Below are 13791 nucleotides of genomic sequence, written 5' to 3'. Positions count from 1 at the left end.
CACACCGATAGTTCAAAGTGTCCTTTCAAAGAGTCCTTCCAGTGACTCCCAGGTGTTGTTTTCACCTTTCCCAGTGTTTTTTTGGGGGGGTTTCATGTTTCAGCCTGCTCTGGTTATCAGGGAATCATGGAATTGGTGAGGTTGGGAAGGATCTTAAGGATCAGAATCAGAACGACCAGGTTGGAGGAGACCTCCAGGATCATCGAGTCCAACCCCAGCTAAACTCTGGCCTCAAGTGTCACATCCAGTGTGTCCTTAAACACATCCAGGGATGGTGACTCCACCACTCCCCGGGCAGACTTTATCCCTCTTTATCCCTATTCCAGTACTTTATCACCCTTTCTGTAAAATACTTTTTCCTGATATCCAATCTATATTTCCCTCGGTGCAGCTCGAGGCTGTGTCCTCCTGTTCTGTCAGTGCTGCCTGGAGAAAACCCAACCCCACCTGAGCACAGCCACCCTTCAGGGGGTTGTAGAGAGTGATAAGGTCTCCTCAGAGTCTTCTCTTCTCCAGGCTGAACAATCCCAGCTCCTTTTGGATCATTTTGTTCCATCCCTTGCCATGAGCAGGGACATTTTCCATTATCCCAGGTTGTTCTAAGCCACATCCAACCTGGCCTCGGACACTTCCATAGCATCCCCAACCTCTCCAGCCCCTCTCCGCTGCAGGTTCCTGTCAGGAAGCACAAGGGATGCTTCAGGACCATCTCTAGAACCCCTTCTGTTTGTTCACCTGGTGTTTTGTCTCTGAGAGTCCCGTGGCCAGTCCTGTCTCTGGAGATCTTGGCTGTGTTTTGCAGTGCAGCTGCTGAGGTATTTCCACACCTTCCCTGCTGCTTTGTTTTGAACTAGAGCCAGGAATATTCTGTGAGTTCTGTTTGAAACCCCGCTCAGGGATCTGTGTGCTCTGAAAGAGATGTTTCTGCCCCGGGGGTGGATCTTCTCTCTGGAGGGAGTTTTCAGCCCTGCTTTGAACAGGGGAGGATTCATGGAAATGTTTTCCAGATGCTCTGGGATCTCAGGGAGTGACTCTGACCATGTCTGAGGCGGTGTGCATGTATTTATCATAAAGACCTACTCATTTGTTGTGCTTTCCAGTGATAAAAAAGGAGTTTTCAGTTCTGCCTCTCTTTAAAAAAAGATCTTGCTGTGTCCCAAGTGTCCAAACGCAGATTTAATTCCCGATGGAAATGATTGGACACTGCCCTGCTGCACAAAACGAGGGTCACTTTGTCCTGAGCACACACCTGATGCACTGATGGTCAGTGATCCATGGTAAAGAGGTCCTTAGAGTGATGCCACTTCAACGTCCTGCATTCTTGAGACCCTGAATTCTGAACGACATCAAAACTGGGATAGAAACTGGGAGCTGCTGGAGCCGTCAGCACTGACAAATCCCCCTGCACAGCCCACAGCCTTTGTGGTGCCCAGCTGCTGGAGTATGAGCGGATTTGAGTGGCAGGGAATCCGTAATTATCCCTCATTATAATCGCTGTGATTATCACAGGTGGATTTTGGGTACAGGACCAACATTTCCACGTCCTGCAATTGTTGTCTGGATGCCCATGGCAGCAGCAAGGTCCAGCCTTTTCTCCCTGTGGAGACCTGACAGCATCAGGGAACGCTCTGAGATGGGAAATGTGCTTGGATTACAAGAGGAACTCTCCAAATGTGGTCAAAACCTTTGCCTCAGGCACCTCCACTTTGTTCCCATTCATTTCCCTTCATTTTTGTGGATGTTTCCCCCTGGTAGTGATAAACCAGGTCTTTTTCTTCCTCCACTTGTTGCGCCTCTGTTGCTATGGCTACTTAAACCCACTTCTTGTTCCTGCTGGCGGGCACGGGAAGAAAAATCACTCACCAAACTTGCCCCTGCAAATTTTTTTCCCTCCAGGAACTTCGTCCAGGTGACCTGTGGATAAGGGAAGGTTTGGAGCAGCTCCTTGCTCGTGGGTGCTGAGCTGAGAGGGGCTGATGTGTGCTGCTGAGACAGCAGGCAAGGCTTTCAAACTGCCGGGGCTCTTTATTTAAAAGGATCTTCTGGAGAGGTTTAAAGTGCCTGTAAATTTTTTAAGCATGGAGGAAAAGCAAGCCCTGGGTTCCTTTGAAGATGCTGCAAAAAAAAAAATATCCCTCATTCCATAAGAGATTGAGTTGTTGGAGGGCCAGGGAGCTCAGAAGGAAGGAAAACCCAAGAGGAGATGTTTGCATTTCATGAGCACTCTCTGTAAGAAGTCGGAGCAACCAGCGGGGACTGGGGAGGATAAGGAGTTTTTTCCTTCAAAAGAGAAGCAAAACCAATTCCCCAAAGTGACAAATTAAATGAGATTTGGGCCTCATATTCTGGTCGTGAGGCTGTGGAGGCTTCAGGAGTCTTAAGGCCAGACAGAGATCACAGACTCACAGAATGGTTTGGATTGGCAGGAACCTTAAAAATCAACTTGTCCCACCTCCTGCCTTGGGCAGGAACAACTCCCAGGGTGCTCCAAGCCCTGTCCAGCTTGGCTTTGGACACTTCCAGGGATCCAGGGGCAGCCACAGCTTTTCTGGGAAAACTTGAAACTGCAATGTTCACTCCTCAAACCCCACACTCGACCCCAAACTCGCTGATCTAAAACCACCCCAAGCACACTGAGCTTTCCTTCCACTTCCTCGATTTAAAGACTGGAAGTCACCAAAAGCCCTGCTCTGATCTGTAACTCAGCAGTTTTGATGACAGATTCGCTTTGCTACCAAAAACAGCCATGTTCAGATTTGAATTTTTCCAGCTCAAGGAAGTCTTCACAACCCTCACAAGAGCTGCTCTGAGGTGCAAGGTTTGGTACTGAAGATGCCTATCTTTAAAATCTCAGCTTTGGGACGCAGTGGTTTGGTTTTCACACACAGAAATGTTGTGAGCTTGTCCTAGCCAGAACTCAAAAGAGTTTTGGTGCCTCTTTTCTTCATTTTGGTGCCTCCTTCCTCCCCTTCAGTATCCAGTTTCTTCAGAAAAAATCCAGTTGAGCAGATGTGGCTTTTCCTGGGCAAAAAGCTGAGTGTGTGAGGGTGCTGAGGCAGGTCTGGCGTTGCAGGAGGAGCTGTGGCCACCTCTCAGGAGGCTTTTGGATCTCGGGGGTTGAGCTCTCACCTCCTGTTCAAGGGTTTTTTCCTGCTCTGCAGAAAGGGTTCTGAGCCATGCAGGGGATGGCAGCAGGGAGGTGACACCACCTGGGCTGCTCCTGGGACTGAAATTCAGCTGGATTTGTGCTGTGAATGAAAAGAACCAAAAAGTTTAATCCAGGAAGAGGTTTAACTCCTTCAGTTTGTCAGGTGTTTTTTTTTTTTTTTTATGGTTCTGCTGCCCTTGGTGACAGGGAGGCTGAAGATTTAGCTACTGCCAGGAAGAAAACAACACAAAGCAAAAGAAAACCAGCCATAGAATCCTTGGTTTTACCACTGAACTCTGCCAAGATGAGGAGGGGAAATTCCTGGAAGTCTGTTTGATGCTTTGAATTGTGTAGCATCTTCCATAAAGCTAATTCAAGTTTCTGTCCTGGGGACAGAAAGGGATGGGACAAGAGAGGCTCAGAGATGAATATTCTGGGGTTTTGGGGAGAGTTTGGATGGGGTTTTAAAATGCTGGGGGAGATGGAGAGTGCCCCAGGCAGGGTGACAGTGCTTCAGGGGGAATAAAGGGATTTTGGGATGGAAATGGCAGAGAGGGTGTTGTGTGAAGCAGATGAGGTGCAGCAGGCGCTGTGAGCACGGCTCTCTGCTGGAATTGGGGGGAATTCTGACCTCTGTTCCCTCTCTCTGATGCCCACAGTGTGCCAGATTCTCCCCAAAGGCGTGGTGGGTGTTCTGGGACCTTCCTCCAGCCCAGCCTCCAGCTCCATTATCAGCAACATCTGTGGGGAGAAAGAGGTAAGTGGAGAAGTTCCTTTGTGCTGCTCAGAGTGGTTCCTCACCTCTCCTCCTAATTTCCTTTGGAAATTCCTTCCTTTTCCCTTTCCTGCCTCTTTCTGCCCCTCTTTTTCCTCTCTGCATCCCCTTTTCACCACATTCATCACCACCACGAGGGGTGCAGACCCCAAAACTTGCCCTGACAGATGCAAACCCAAAGCTCCTGCTGTGACTTCGTGCACATACTCGGGAATTTTTATGTTTACTGCTGTTCCATCCAGTTCAACCCCTTTTTTTAATCTGTGTCCAGACTGTGTGTGCTGGATTTAATATTTTATAAGCCTCAAACCGTCCTACACTGATCTGGCTCTGCACTCAGGAGGAGAAATTGAGTTCTCTTCTCATAGTTCATCCCTTTAAAGCCAGATAACATCTCTCAGCCATTTAGTGGCTCTCTCTGGAGCTCAGCCTTCCAGGAGAGGAGCACTGTAAATAATTTGCATTCACAAATGAGTGCTGGTGGTTGTTCCTGGAGTGGGGAAGAGAAGGAAGGGATCTTTCAGCCCTGATGCACGGGGCTGCAGCAGGAGGGGTCCCCTGGGGGTGTTTTTAGTGTTTTCTCTTGCTGAATGTCCTGGACATGTGCTCCATCCCAGGAAATGCAGCCCTGCAAGTGTCTTCCCTCTGAAATTCAGATTCATTCTGATCTGAGGCTCCTGATTTTTTTTTTTTTTCTTCATAAAGGAGAGGTGAGTGCTGGTGCCCTGCTGAGGCGTTTGGTTCTCTGGGCTGCCCTCCAGGTGATGTAAACCCGCAGGAACTCTCTGGGATGAACATCCCAGGAGCATGAGCTGTGTCAAAGGGACACAGAGCCCAGGCAGAGCCCCCTGAGCCTGCAGCCACCCCTCAGGGCAAGGAGCAGTGTCCCAGGCAAGCACCGAGCGGCAGGTGGAGTGATGGTGTTCTGGGGGAAGAACCTGTGCTGTGTTCCCCCTCTCAAAGAATCCCTTTCCCCTGTCCAGAAAGGGGAGTTGCACTGGAGCACAGCTTTGGGAAAGGAGAGGAGGACTCTGGGGATGAAGGCAAGGCTGTGCCCAGCTCTGGGAGCTGATGTGGTGGAGGATCCCTTCCCCTGTGTCTGCATCTCCCCCTGGGTCACAGGCTGGCTCTGGATCCCTCCCAGGAGTGGCCAGGAGCTGTCCTGTCTGCTCTGCTGACAGCAATCCACCTTTCCCTGCCCGGCTGAGGGCTGTGGGCTGGAACCAAGGCAGAGAGCAGCTTATTACTGCTGAACATCCCTCTGTGAGCCAACAGCTCCTGCTGTCAATAACGCAGCCATCATGAGCTAATAGGCTCTCCCAGGAGGAGAGAGGTGGGAGACAGGGGCTGATGGCTTCGGAAGGACCAATAATGGAGGGAGAGAGAGGACCTGACACTCTACTAACAAAGCTGTGGCAGATGTTTCCCTTTCTCCGACTTGTGTTTCTTCCAAAATAACTCACCCGGCAGAAGGAAAACAAGATTGCCTGCCTTTATCTGGCTGAGCCCGCGGTGTCTGGGCTCTGTGTGTCAATCCATCCCCACTGCTCAGCTGGATGTGCAGCACAGCTACCTCGGAGGGAGCCCTGCGGCTTCCCAGCTCCCAAAATTCCCCGTGGAGCAGCATCCCTCTCCAGCTGCTGCTCTGCTGGATCAGCCACAAGCCCAGCACTGCTGGTTCCAGCCCTGTCTGGCCTCCTGTTGATCAGAAATGCCCAAGGCTTCTGGCTGCTGCAGCTGTTCCTCCTCTGCCCAGCCTGGCCAGCACAGGGGTCATCTTGTTCTTGCCTTCGTTCTCTGCTAATTAATTACCTGGCGGCAGCTCCATGGAGCAGGCAGGGCTGGATTCTCAGCGCCCTGGATGATCCCGTGTCCTGCCTGCCTTCCCCAAAGAAGGCCAGGCCCAGCTACAATTAGTGCCCCAGCTAATTAGGTTGAACTCAGAGGGAAGGTTTCCTGTGCTGTAATCACAGTCCCCGTTGCCTTTCGCTGAGTGGCTCAGCAAGACTTTTCCTGCTCCACTCCTTCCCGTGGCTTTTCTTCGCTGTGATAATTATTTTCCTCTGCTCCTGCACGAATCCCACCCTCCCCTCCTGACTCCAGTGATGCTTCTGCAGTTTTATTGGGATATTCCACTTGGTGCCCGCTGTGCGTTTCACACCACGGGCCCTTTATCGCAGATTTACTTGTTTTCATTTCCACTTCCTCTTTAATTATATTTTCTTTCCTCCTCCTCCCCACGCTCAGGTTCCTCACTTCAGAGTGGCTCCAGAGGAGTTCCTGAAGCTGCAGCTGCAGAGATTCACCACCCTCAACCTCCACCCCAGCAACACCGACATCAGCGTGGCCGTGGCAGGAATCCTGAATTTCTTCAACTGCACCACTGCCTGCCTCATCTGTGCCAAAGCTGAATGTGAGTCTTGGCCAGGCTGGCTCTGCCTGCCCCTCTGCTCCAGCTCCTTTTGGTTTGCTGCTCTCTGGAGAAGGTCCCAGGTCCTCATGCTCTCTGCTCAGAGCAGCTTTTTCCACTGCAGAGCAATTCCTCCACCCTGGTGCCCCATGGAATTGTTTTCCAGAGAGGAAAGGGGATGGGAAGAGATTTTCCTGCCTCTGTGTGACCATCTGAAGAGCATTTTGCTTCCACAGATGGGGCTTTGAATAAGAAAACAAAAAAAAATTTAAAAAGGCACAGGCCTGTGTCTGGAGATTATTTTTAGGCAAGTAAAGGACTTTGAAATATGCCTTGCTCAAAGCCATGTGCAGTTTGTGGCCCAAAAGCAGGATTTGATTAATAATTAGCACAGTGCACAGAGCCCTTCTGCAGCCCTACATCTGCTGGTGCCTGTGCATCTGGACGCTGGACTTCCACCTCAGCATGGCCATCTGCACCTCAGCAGGGCCAGATCCATCCCTCCAGAGCCATCTCCACCTCAGCAGAGCCAGATCCATCCCTCCAGAGCCATGTCCATCCTTCCAGGGCCACCTCCATCCCCTGTGGGTGGCAGCAGCAGGCTCTGTGTGTCCTGTGCTTTCTGAGGTCACCGTGCAGTCACTTTGGGGTGGCCACAGCAGCTCTGCTTGCACTGCCCCGTGCCAGATCCATCAGCTCTGGAATTTGCCAGACAAACCCGCTGGAAGAGGGGCTTTGGAAAGGCAGGTGGGTGCAGGGAGAGCTTTGGGAACGCTGCTCTCTGAATTCTGCAGGTGAAGGAAAGGCAGCATTATTCCCATTTATCTCTGAGAAAACTTCCCCGGTGTGGGAAGCTTCCTGCCCAGGGACACAAGGAACAGGAGTGTCTTTACCTTCTCTCTGTGCTCTCTGTGCCCTGAGGGCTGCAGGCACTGGGCTGAGGTGAGTCAGTAAATCACCTCCAGTGAGCACTGCTCACATTTACCCCAGGAAAGGCCCTCTGCTCAAAATGATGCAATTAAAATCATGCAAATGGTCTCCCACATCACTCCCAGTGCTGGAATTTTTCATTGTCTCACCTTCACCTCGAGCAAGAAGGGAAGCAAAGATAATTAGCTTTTTCTCAGCTGCCGTGCAGGAGGCTCAGGGCTCTGCACCCCTGCCCTGCTCCCCACTCCTGGGCCAGGTGTCTCCCACTGGGATTAACATGATTAATATGATTTTTATTTAGCTGGATCAAACCCTCTTACCTGAAGCAATCCAATTTATTTCGCTCTGGTGCCGCTGGATAACTCAATATTTAAGATGTGCTGAGTCCTTCCCAGACCCAGAGAAGCAGTGGGACAGGAGCCTTTCATCCACCTAGCTCTTTGTGCTCAGCGAGGACCTGATCTGAGCCAGGCTCGAAGCCCGACATGCCCTGACTGTAACAGAGCACAGACAAGGCTTAATTGAGCTTCGTGTAGCAGCACAAACCCTGATTTTCCCTTAGAACATGTACTGCTCTTAAGCACAGTCCTTAAACAACTAACTGGAGGCATTTCAGGCTTTTGGAAGGTTCCCTTGAGGCAGCCGAGGGGAGCATAAGAGCTGCCTGCTCATCAGTGAGGAAATGCTGTTTTGAGGGATGTTATTATTTGGATCCCAGGAGGGACAAGCTGGAGCTGCTTTGGTTTAAGCGCAAGGCTGTGTGATGGGACCCCTGGGCCCTACCCTGCCACACTCATCCTGTCACATCCTTCCTCTGGGGACTGGCTGTGATTTCCCCCTCTAGAAGCAGAAAATGACTTAAAGCCAAAGAACTTGGGGCAGCCGAAGTGTGACGCCGTGGGGAATGTAAAATGTAATGCCACGAATGGAATGGGATCTGTGCGACTCGGTTTGGTGGCTAGAATGAAAGGATCTGACTCAGTTTCTCGAGGATGTTGAAGAATTGGCTGGTTTGGGAACTGCTCTGGAAGGTTTTGTGTGGTTCCACAGAAATCTTAACCCAAAAAGGCAAACAGAGGAGTGGCATGGACTTTTTAGGAGCTTCTCTGATTGTCAGAGGGGAGGGAGTAACACCCAGTGACACTGAGGATGTGCACATCCTTGATCCTTCTTTAATTTTTTGTTTTGTTTTAATTCAAACACCCAGAGAGATGTTTGAAGCAACAGTGTTGGGATTAAAAGCGAGGCTGGACGATGGGAATGTTCTCTTCCCAACCATCCCTGTCCAGCGGCAGCCCTGCAGGAGCACTAAACAGGGATGTGACACTCCAGGAGACCTCCAGCTCCTGCCTTTCCTCCTTCCCAGGAAGAACTCTGGTGCTGAGAGCTCAGGAGCGGGGCTGCTCCTGCCAGCTCCGGATGTTTGCACGAGGAAAAATCAAATAATCAAGGTCAGGAGTTGCCACAGGCCAGCCTGAGCCCCTCTCAGAGCTCCCCACGGGAGTGTTCAGGCAGCAGGTGCCTGGTGCAGCCTCTCTGTCACCACTTTAGTACTTCAAAGGTGCCAGGAGGAGTCTGCAAAGCCTTTGCTGGGGTTCACATCCCTCTGAAGTGCCAGTCTGGCAGCAGCAGCAGCAGCAAGAGGCTCACATCCTCTCGCATCAAACAAAGGGGAATCTCTGCACACAATAGAGACTTCCCTGCACACAGCCAGAGCAGCTGAAAGCAGGAGGTTTGATGAGGCTACAGGTAGGATCTAACGTGCTGGAAATGATAATTTCCTCGAGCTGAAGGTGGAGATGAAATGACTCCTTTTTCTTTTTTTTTTTTTTTTTTTTTTTTTCCCTGGTTCTACTTCTTCCTCTCTGCGCCTGATGAGCTTTAGAAAAGTTTTCCTGGGTTTCACAGCAGCAGAGTTCGCTGGGATGAGCTGAGAGTAAACTTGGTAGAGTCAGGGCTGTAACTTGCCTGTCTGGACCCCTGCAGATGTGGAATGAGGTGAAAATGAACCTTTCCACATCCTCAAGGGTCAAATGGAGGGCTTAGGTAAAATGCACTGTTCACTTGGGTTAGAAGGCAGAAGAAGTTCTCAGGTGAGGTCCTTGTGTGCTGTAAGCAGAGTGAGTTCTCTGCTTGGTGAGGAAGAAAAAGAAGCTGATGTGACCCAGAAAAGTCCTGGCACAGTTGTTTTTATCACCCCTTGCTGTGTTCCTCCCTGTACCCAGAGAGGAGGCGAGAGGCAAGGGCACTGTCAGGAGCTCAGGGCAAACTCAGAGTGCTTTCAGCCTCTCCCTGTGAACGAGAGGCTCCTCATCTTGGATGTGTCCCTTTTCCTGCTCTGCTTTGTTACCTTGTGAAGTGCTGGGAGTCCTTAAGAGCAGAGCTCCAGCACTGATCCCGTCCCGCTGTGTCCCTTCCCTGCCTCCTGCCCTGCTGGGCAATGAGTGCATTCGTGCAGTCAGAAATAGGTCAGCATGGGAGTAAAACTCTGACTTGAGGGTTAATTTGCCTCTCTGCCGGCTGGGATGTGATCCTGCTGATAGTTTCTCCAGCTCAGCTTTCCCCCTCTTTTGGGGCTGTCCTCATGTGGGGATGGGGTGTGTGGCTGTGCTGTCTGCGTCTTGCTGATGATTCCATCTGCTGGTCCCTCTGATCAATCAAACTTGGCAGGAGGTTATTTCTTGATGAAACTCAGCAGCTGGAGAGCAGAGAGGCTCTATCAAAGCTGCTTTCTTGACTAACAAAATCTGCAGCGGGAGTTTTGACATCTTATTAGGCTTCAAGGCAGCTGTGTTGGAAGGAGCCCTTGACGTGCCCATCCTCATTTTTTGTCACAGTTTTTTAGTGTTGTGTTTTTGCAGTGACCTCCAAGTCTCAGCAGAGCTTCTCATCCCCTTGGAAGAGAGCAGCTTCCCATCAGAGGTGCTCCAAGATCTCCAAAAAAAAGCTGCACCTTCCTGGGCACTCAGTTTGAGAGCTGGAAATGCAAAGGCTGATGGGGAGGAATAATCCTCCAGTAACCAGAGCAATCTCACATGGAGGGAGATAATGGAGACCTTGTTTGGACCTGGTATTGAAGGTCTTATCTCTTCCCAAGAGGATTTTGGGGCCACTTTCTTTGCTTGGAGAAGAGCTGGAGTAGCTCCATCACTTTTCCTTCCCTTCTGGACCAAGCAATGAGTCCTAAATCCTTCCCATTTTCTTTTTCTGGGGAGCAGCTGGGATAACTCCCTTTCTCATTCCCTGCTGGACCCAGAACTGAGCCCCAAATCCTTTCCTTTGCAGTGCACAGACTCAGAACTTCAGGAATGCATCCTGCCACGGATCACTGTGTTCCGTGGGAGAACCAAGCCTCAGATTAAAAGGGATCTGTTCTTTTTCCTCTCTTTTCTCCAAAGGCCTTTTAAACCTGGAGAAGCTGCTGCGGCAGTTCCTCATTTCCAAGGACACGCTGTCGGTGCGGATGCTGGATGACAGCCGGGACCCCACCCCGCTCCTGAAGGAGATCCGAGATGACAAGACAGCCACCATCATCGTCCATGCCAACGCCTCCATGTCCCACACCATCCTGCAGAAGGTCAGTGTCCATCCCGTATCCCTCAGGGTGCTGCTGCTCCTCCCCAGCCAGCTGCTGGGGGGTGTCGTGTCTTGGTTTGGAAAGTCTGCTAAGGAAGGCAGGAGCCTCCCTTGAAATGGAGAATGGAATTCCCTCTGAATTATTATAATTTTGGAATTAAGGGGCTCTCAGGCAAAGATGTGGGAATAGGAATAACAATTCTTTACTAAGAGAATTAAAATAAAAATGCAGTCGTGGAAAATAAACCCACTGCCAGAGTCAGAACACGCCCTGACCCCTGTTGTTGTTCAGGGTGTTGGTGTCAGCCCAGCCCAGCCCTCCTGCAGTGACAGATGTGGGTCTGTTGGAGCAATGATCCTGTCCCAGGGTGGAGTTTCCCTCTGAAGCTCCAGTGGTGCTGAGCTGGGTCTGGTCTCCTCTGGGAATCCAGTGCAGACAGGCTGTGCTGGGGTTCTGAGCCCCAGGGCTGATCCAGGGGGGAATGCTGGGCTCCTCCCCCTGGGTGGAGCCTGTCCCAGTGGGCTGCTGGAATTGTCTGAGCCCTGCAGTGAGCCTGGCTGGCCCATGAACAGCAGATACCCCTGGAGGGAGGATGGGGCCTGGAGGGGATAAAGAACACGGCCCCAGCTGGTTTGGACAGCTGGTGATGGGACACAAACTGCTGGGTACATCCTGTGTGGCAGCCTAAAATACATTGAAATATGAAAATTCTCACAGCAGCTCCGGGAATGGGCTCTGCCCAGAGGGGAATTGCCACTGCTGGAATTTCCAGGGCTGTGTCTGTGCAAGTGATGGTTTAATTGCTCTGAGGGGACGTGTTTGCTCTCCACAAGTGCTGTTGCCATCAAAGAGCTGTGAAGGGCTGCTCAGCTCACTGAAATGCCTCCTGTGCCTTCTATTTCCCCCTCCCATTATCTCTTTAACTTTTTCCTTCCTTTTGTTTTTATTATCTTATTAACCGAGATTTTATTTTAATCCTGTTTATTTTGAAATGGTCTCTGGCTGCAGTTTCTAGCACTTTTTCGATAGCCTGCTTCAAAACTGAGCAGTGGCTCCAGATGGAGCAGAGTTTTCCCCCGTCCTGGAGGGAAGAAGAAGCACATTCCTGAAGGGAGGCAGGATCCAGTCCCTGGGATCCCCTGGCTGGTGCAGGCATTCCACACTGCCCTGGCTGTTTGATCACGATGGAATGTGTCATCCAAAGGCCTTGCCCGTGTCAGATTTATCCCTGAGGACATCCAGCAGGGATGTTTTTATCGTTCCTCTCTCCCCTCTATAAGATTTTTTTTTTATTCCACTACGTGCAATTTTCATTTCCAAATAGACAGTTTGGGGGAATTTTTTGGGGTTGTCTACTCAGAGTGGGGGGGTTGTGGTTTGTTGTTTTTTTTTTTCCCCTTTTTCCCCTGTGGCTGCCTGGCTGCTGAGGGCTGTCCCCCTTCTCTGTTGCTATAGTGGCCTCCCACAGGCTCCCAGCAGCTCTCTCCAGGCACCCACATCTCCCTGCCCAGCTCCAGCCTCCTTCTGCCACCACTGAGAAACGTCAGAAATTGCCAGTAAAACCCAGTTCTTCCAGCTGGAGGACTGTAGGAATGGAGGGCGATAAGTGAAGAGCTCCTGATCTTGCACCTTGTGAGGCTGGGAAGTGTTTTATTGATGGGATGGTGGTGCTGAGCATCAGGTGAAGCCACGTCCTGTCCCAGGGGGCAGCAGCAGCAGGGAAAACGCTCTGTGGGTCTGTCCCAGGAGAGCAGCCCTGCACAGAGAGAGCAATTCAGAGTTTCTCTCATCCCTCCCCCTCCACAGATGGGCTGGAGACACATGGATGATTCCCAGATGCCCAGCCTGTCCCTCTCCCAGCTGCCAGGGCCAGCTGAAGGCATGGCAGAGGCGCTCTCAGGCTTCGCTGCTCACCTTGATTTTCCGCCCTTGAGACCAAACGCTGACCTCAAAGTGGGTCATGGGGAGAGCTGGCACTGTCACTGTCCCCAGGAAGGGATGAGGACTGGGAATTGATGCCCCAAGTTTTGCTGTGGAGGGGGTGAAAAATGAGGCGGGCTCCTCTGGGTTCAGGGGAATCCTTGGAGCAAACAGCTTTGTGTCTGCTGTGCCACCTGTGCCAGGGACAGGGTGACAATGTGCAGCCAGAGGGCTGGGCACAGCCAGGCCTGAGCCACCAGCAGTGGTGGCAGCCTCAGGTTTGCACAGGAAGAGGTAAAAAACAGGCAGGAAAAGGGAAATGTGCAATCCAAGCTGCCTCTCTCCATCTTTCCTTCCCTCACTTTCTGTTGTCACAACGTCTGGGAGGGATAAAAAGGGACTCACACCAGGAGGCGCTGCCTTTGGTCCTTCCCTCCTTGCCTCCCATCCCTCTGTGTGGTCTGGACTGCTGGGAAAACCTCTTTGCCAGGGTCTGGAAGCTTGATTTGAGACCAGCTGTGCTTGGCAGTGGAACAGAGGCTTCCAGGAGCATCTGCAGATTAATGCCCCACTTTCCTGAGCATCTGTTCCCACAACCAGCTCCTTGTGTAGTGAGGATTTTGGGAAAGGGCTTCAGTTATCTGCTCTGTGATCTCTAGAACAGATCATCCCCATGGAAAATTCTGTGTCCTTCTCTCTGCATCCCTGGACAGTTTTGTCCTGTTTTCTTCTATTTCTGTGGCCAGCACAGCCCTGTCTCAGTTCTGGAGTGCAGGCTGAGTTACTGGGTCTCATCCATGCTCATTAATTTGTGGAATTTGAGCCCAAATCTGACTAATAAAGCTGGAAAACCACCAGGGGCTTGACTGTCCTTTTCCTGTAACTCCCAAGAGCTTTTCCGGCCTTTCTCTCTCCGTTGTGGCGTTTGTGATGGAAGGAACAAGTCTGGAGCTCTCAGCTGCTCTTTTCCCTCATTATGGCCCAAAACAGGATCAAAGCAGCATCAACACACAGAGCAGAAATCCTTATTT

The 13791-nt window shown here is 51.2% G+C and overlaps 1 protein-coding gene across 1 annotated transcript in view; it reads left to right on the top strand.

The window, feature by feature from the left end:
* The window catches only part of GRIK4 (glutamate ionotropic receptor kainate type subunit 4), a 122119-nt gene that overhangs the window by 55747 nt on the left and 52581 nt on the right, over window positions 1-13791 (top strand). Inside the window, exons 3-5 of the mRNA XM_066334950.1 lie at window positions 3808-3905; window positions 6171-6336; window positions 10662-10840. Coding sequence (XP_066191047.1) covers window positions 3808-3905; window positions 6171-6336; window positions 10662-10840 — 443 coding nt within the window. The remainder of the gene's footprint in view (window positions 1-3807; window positions 3906-6170; window positions 6337-10661; window positions 10841-13791) is intronic.

The sequence above is a fragment of the Sylvia atricapilla genome, chromosome 23 (assembly GCF_009819655.1).
Source record: "Sylvia atricapilla isolate bSylAtr1 chromosome 23, bSylAtr1.pri, whole genome shotgun sequence".
NCBI lineage: Eukaryota > Metazoa > Chordata > Aves > Passeriformes > Sylviidae > Sylvia > Sylvia atricapilla.
Note: the sequence above shows the minus strand (reverse complement) of the source record. Positions and strands in the feature narration are given on the sequence as shown.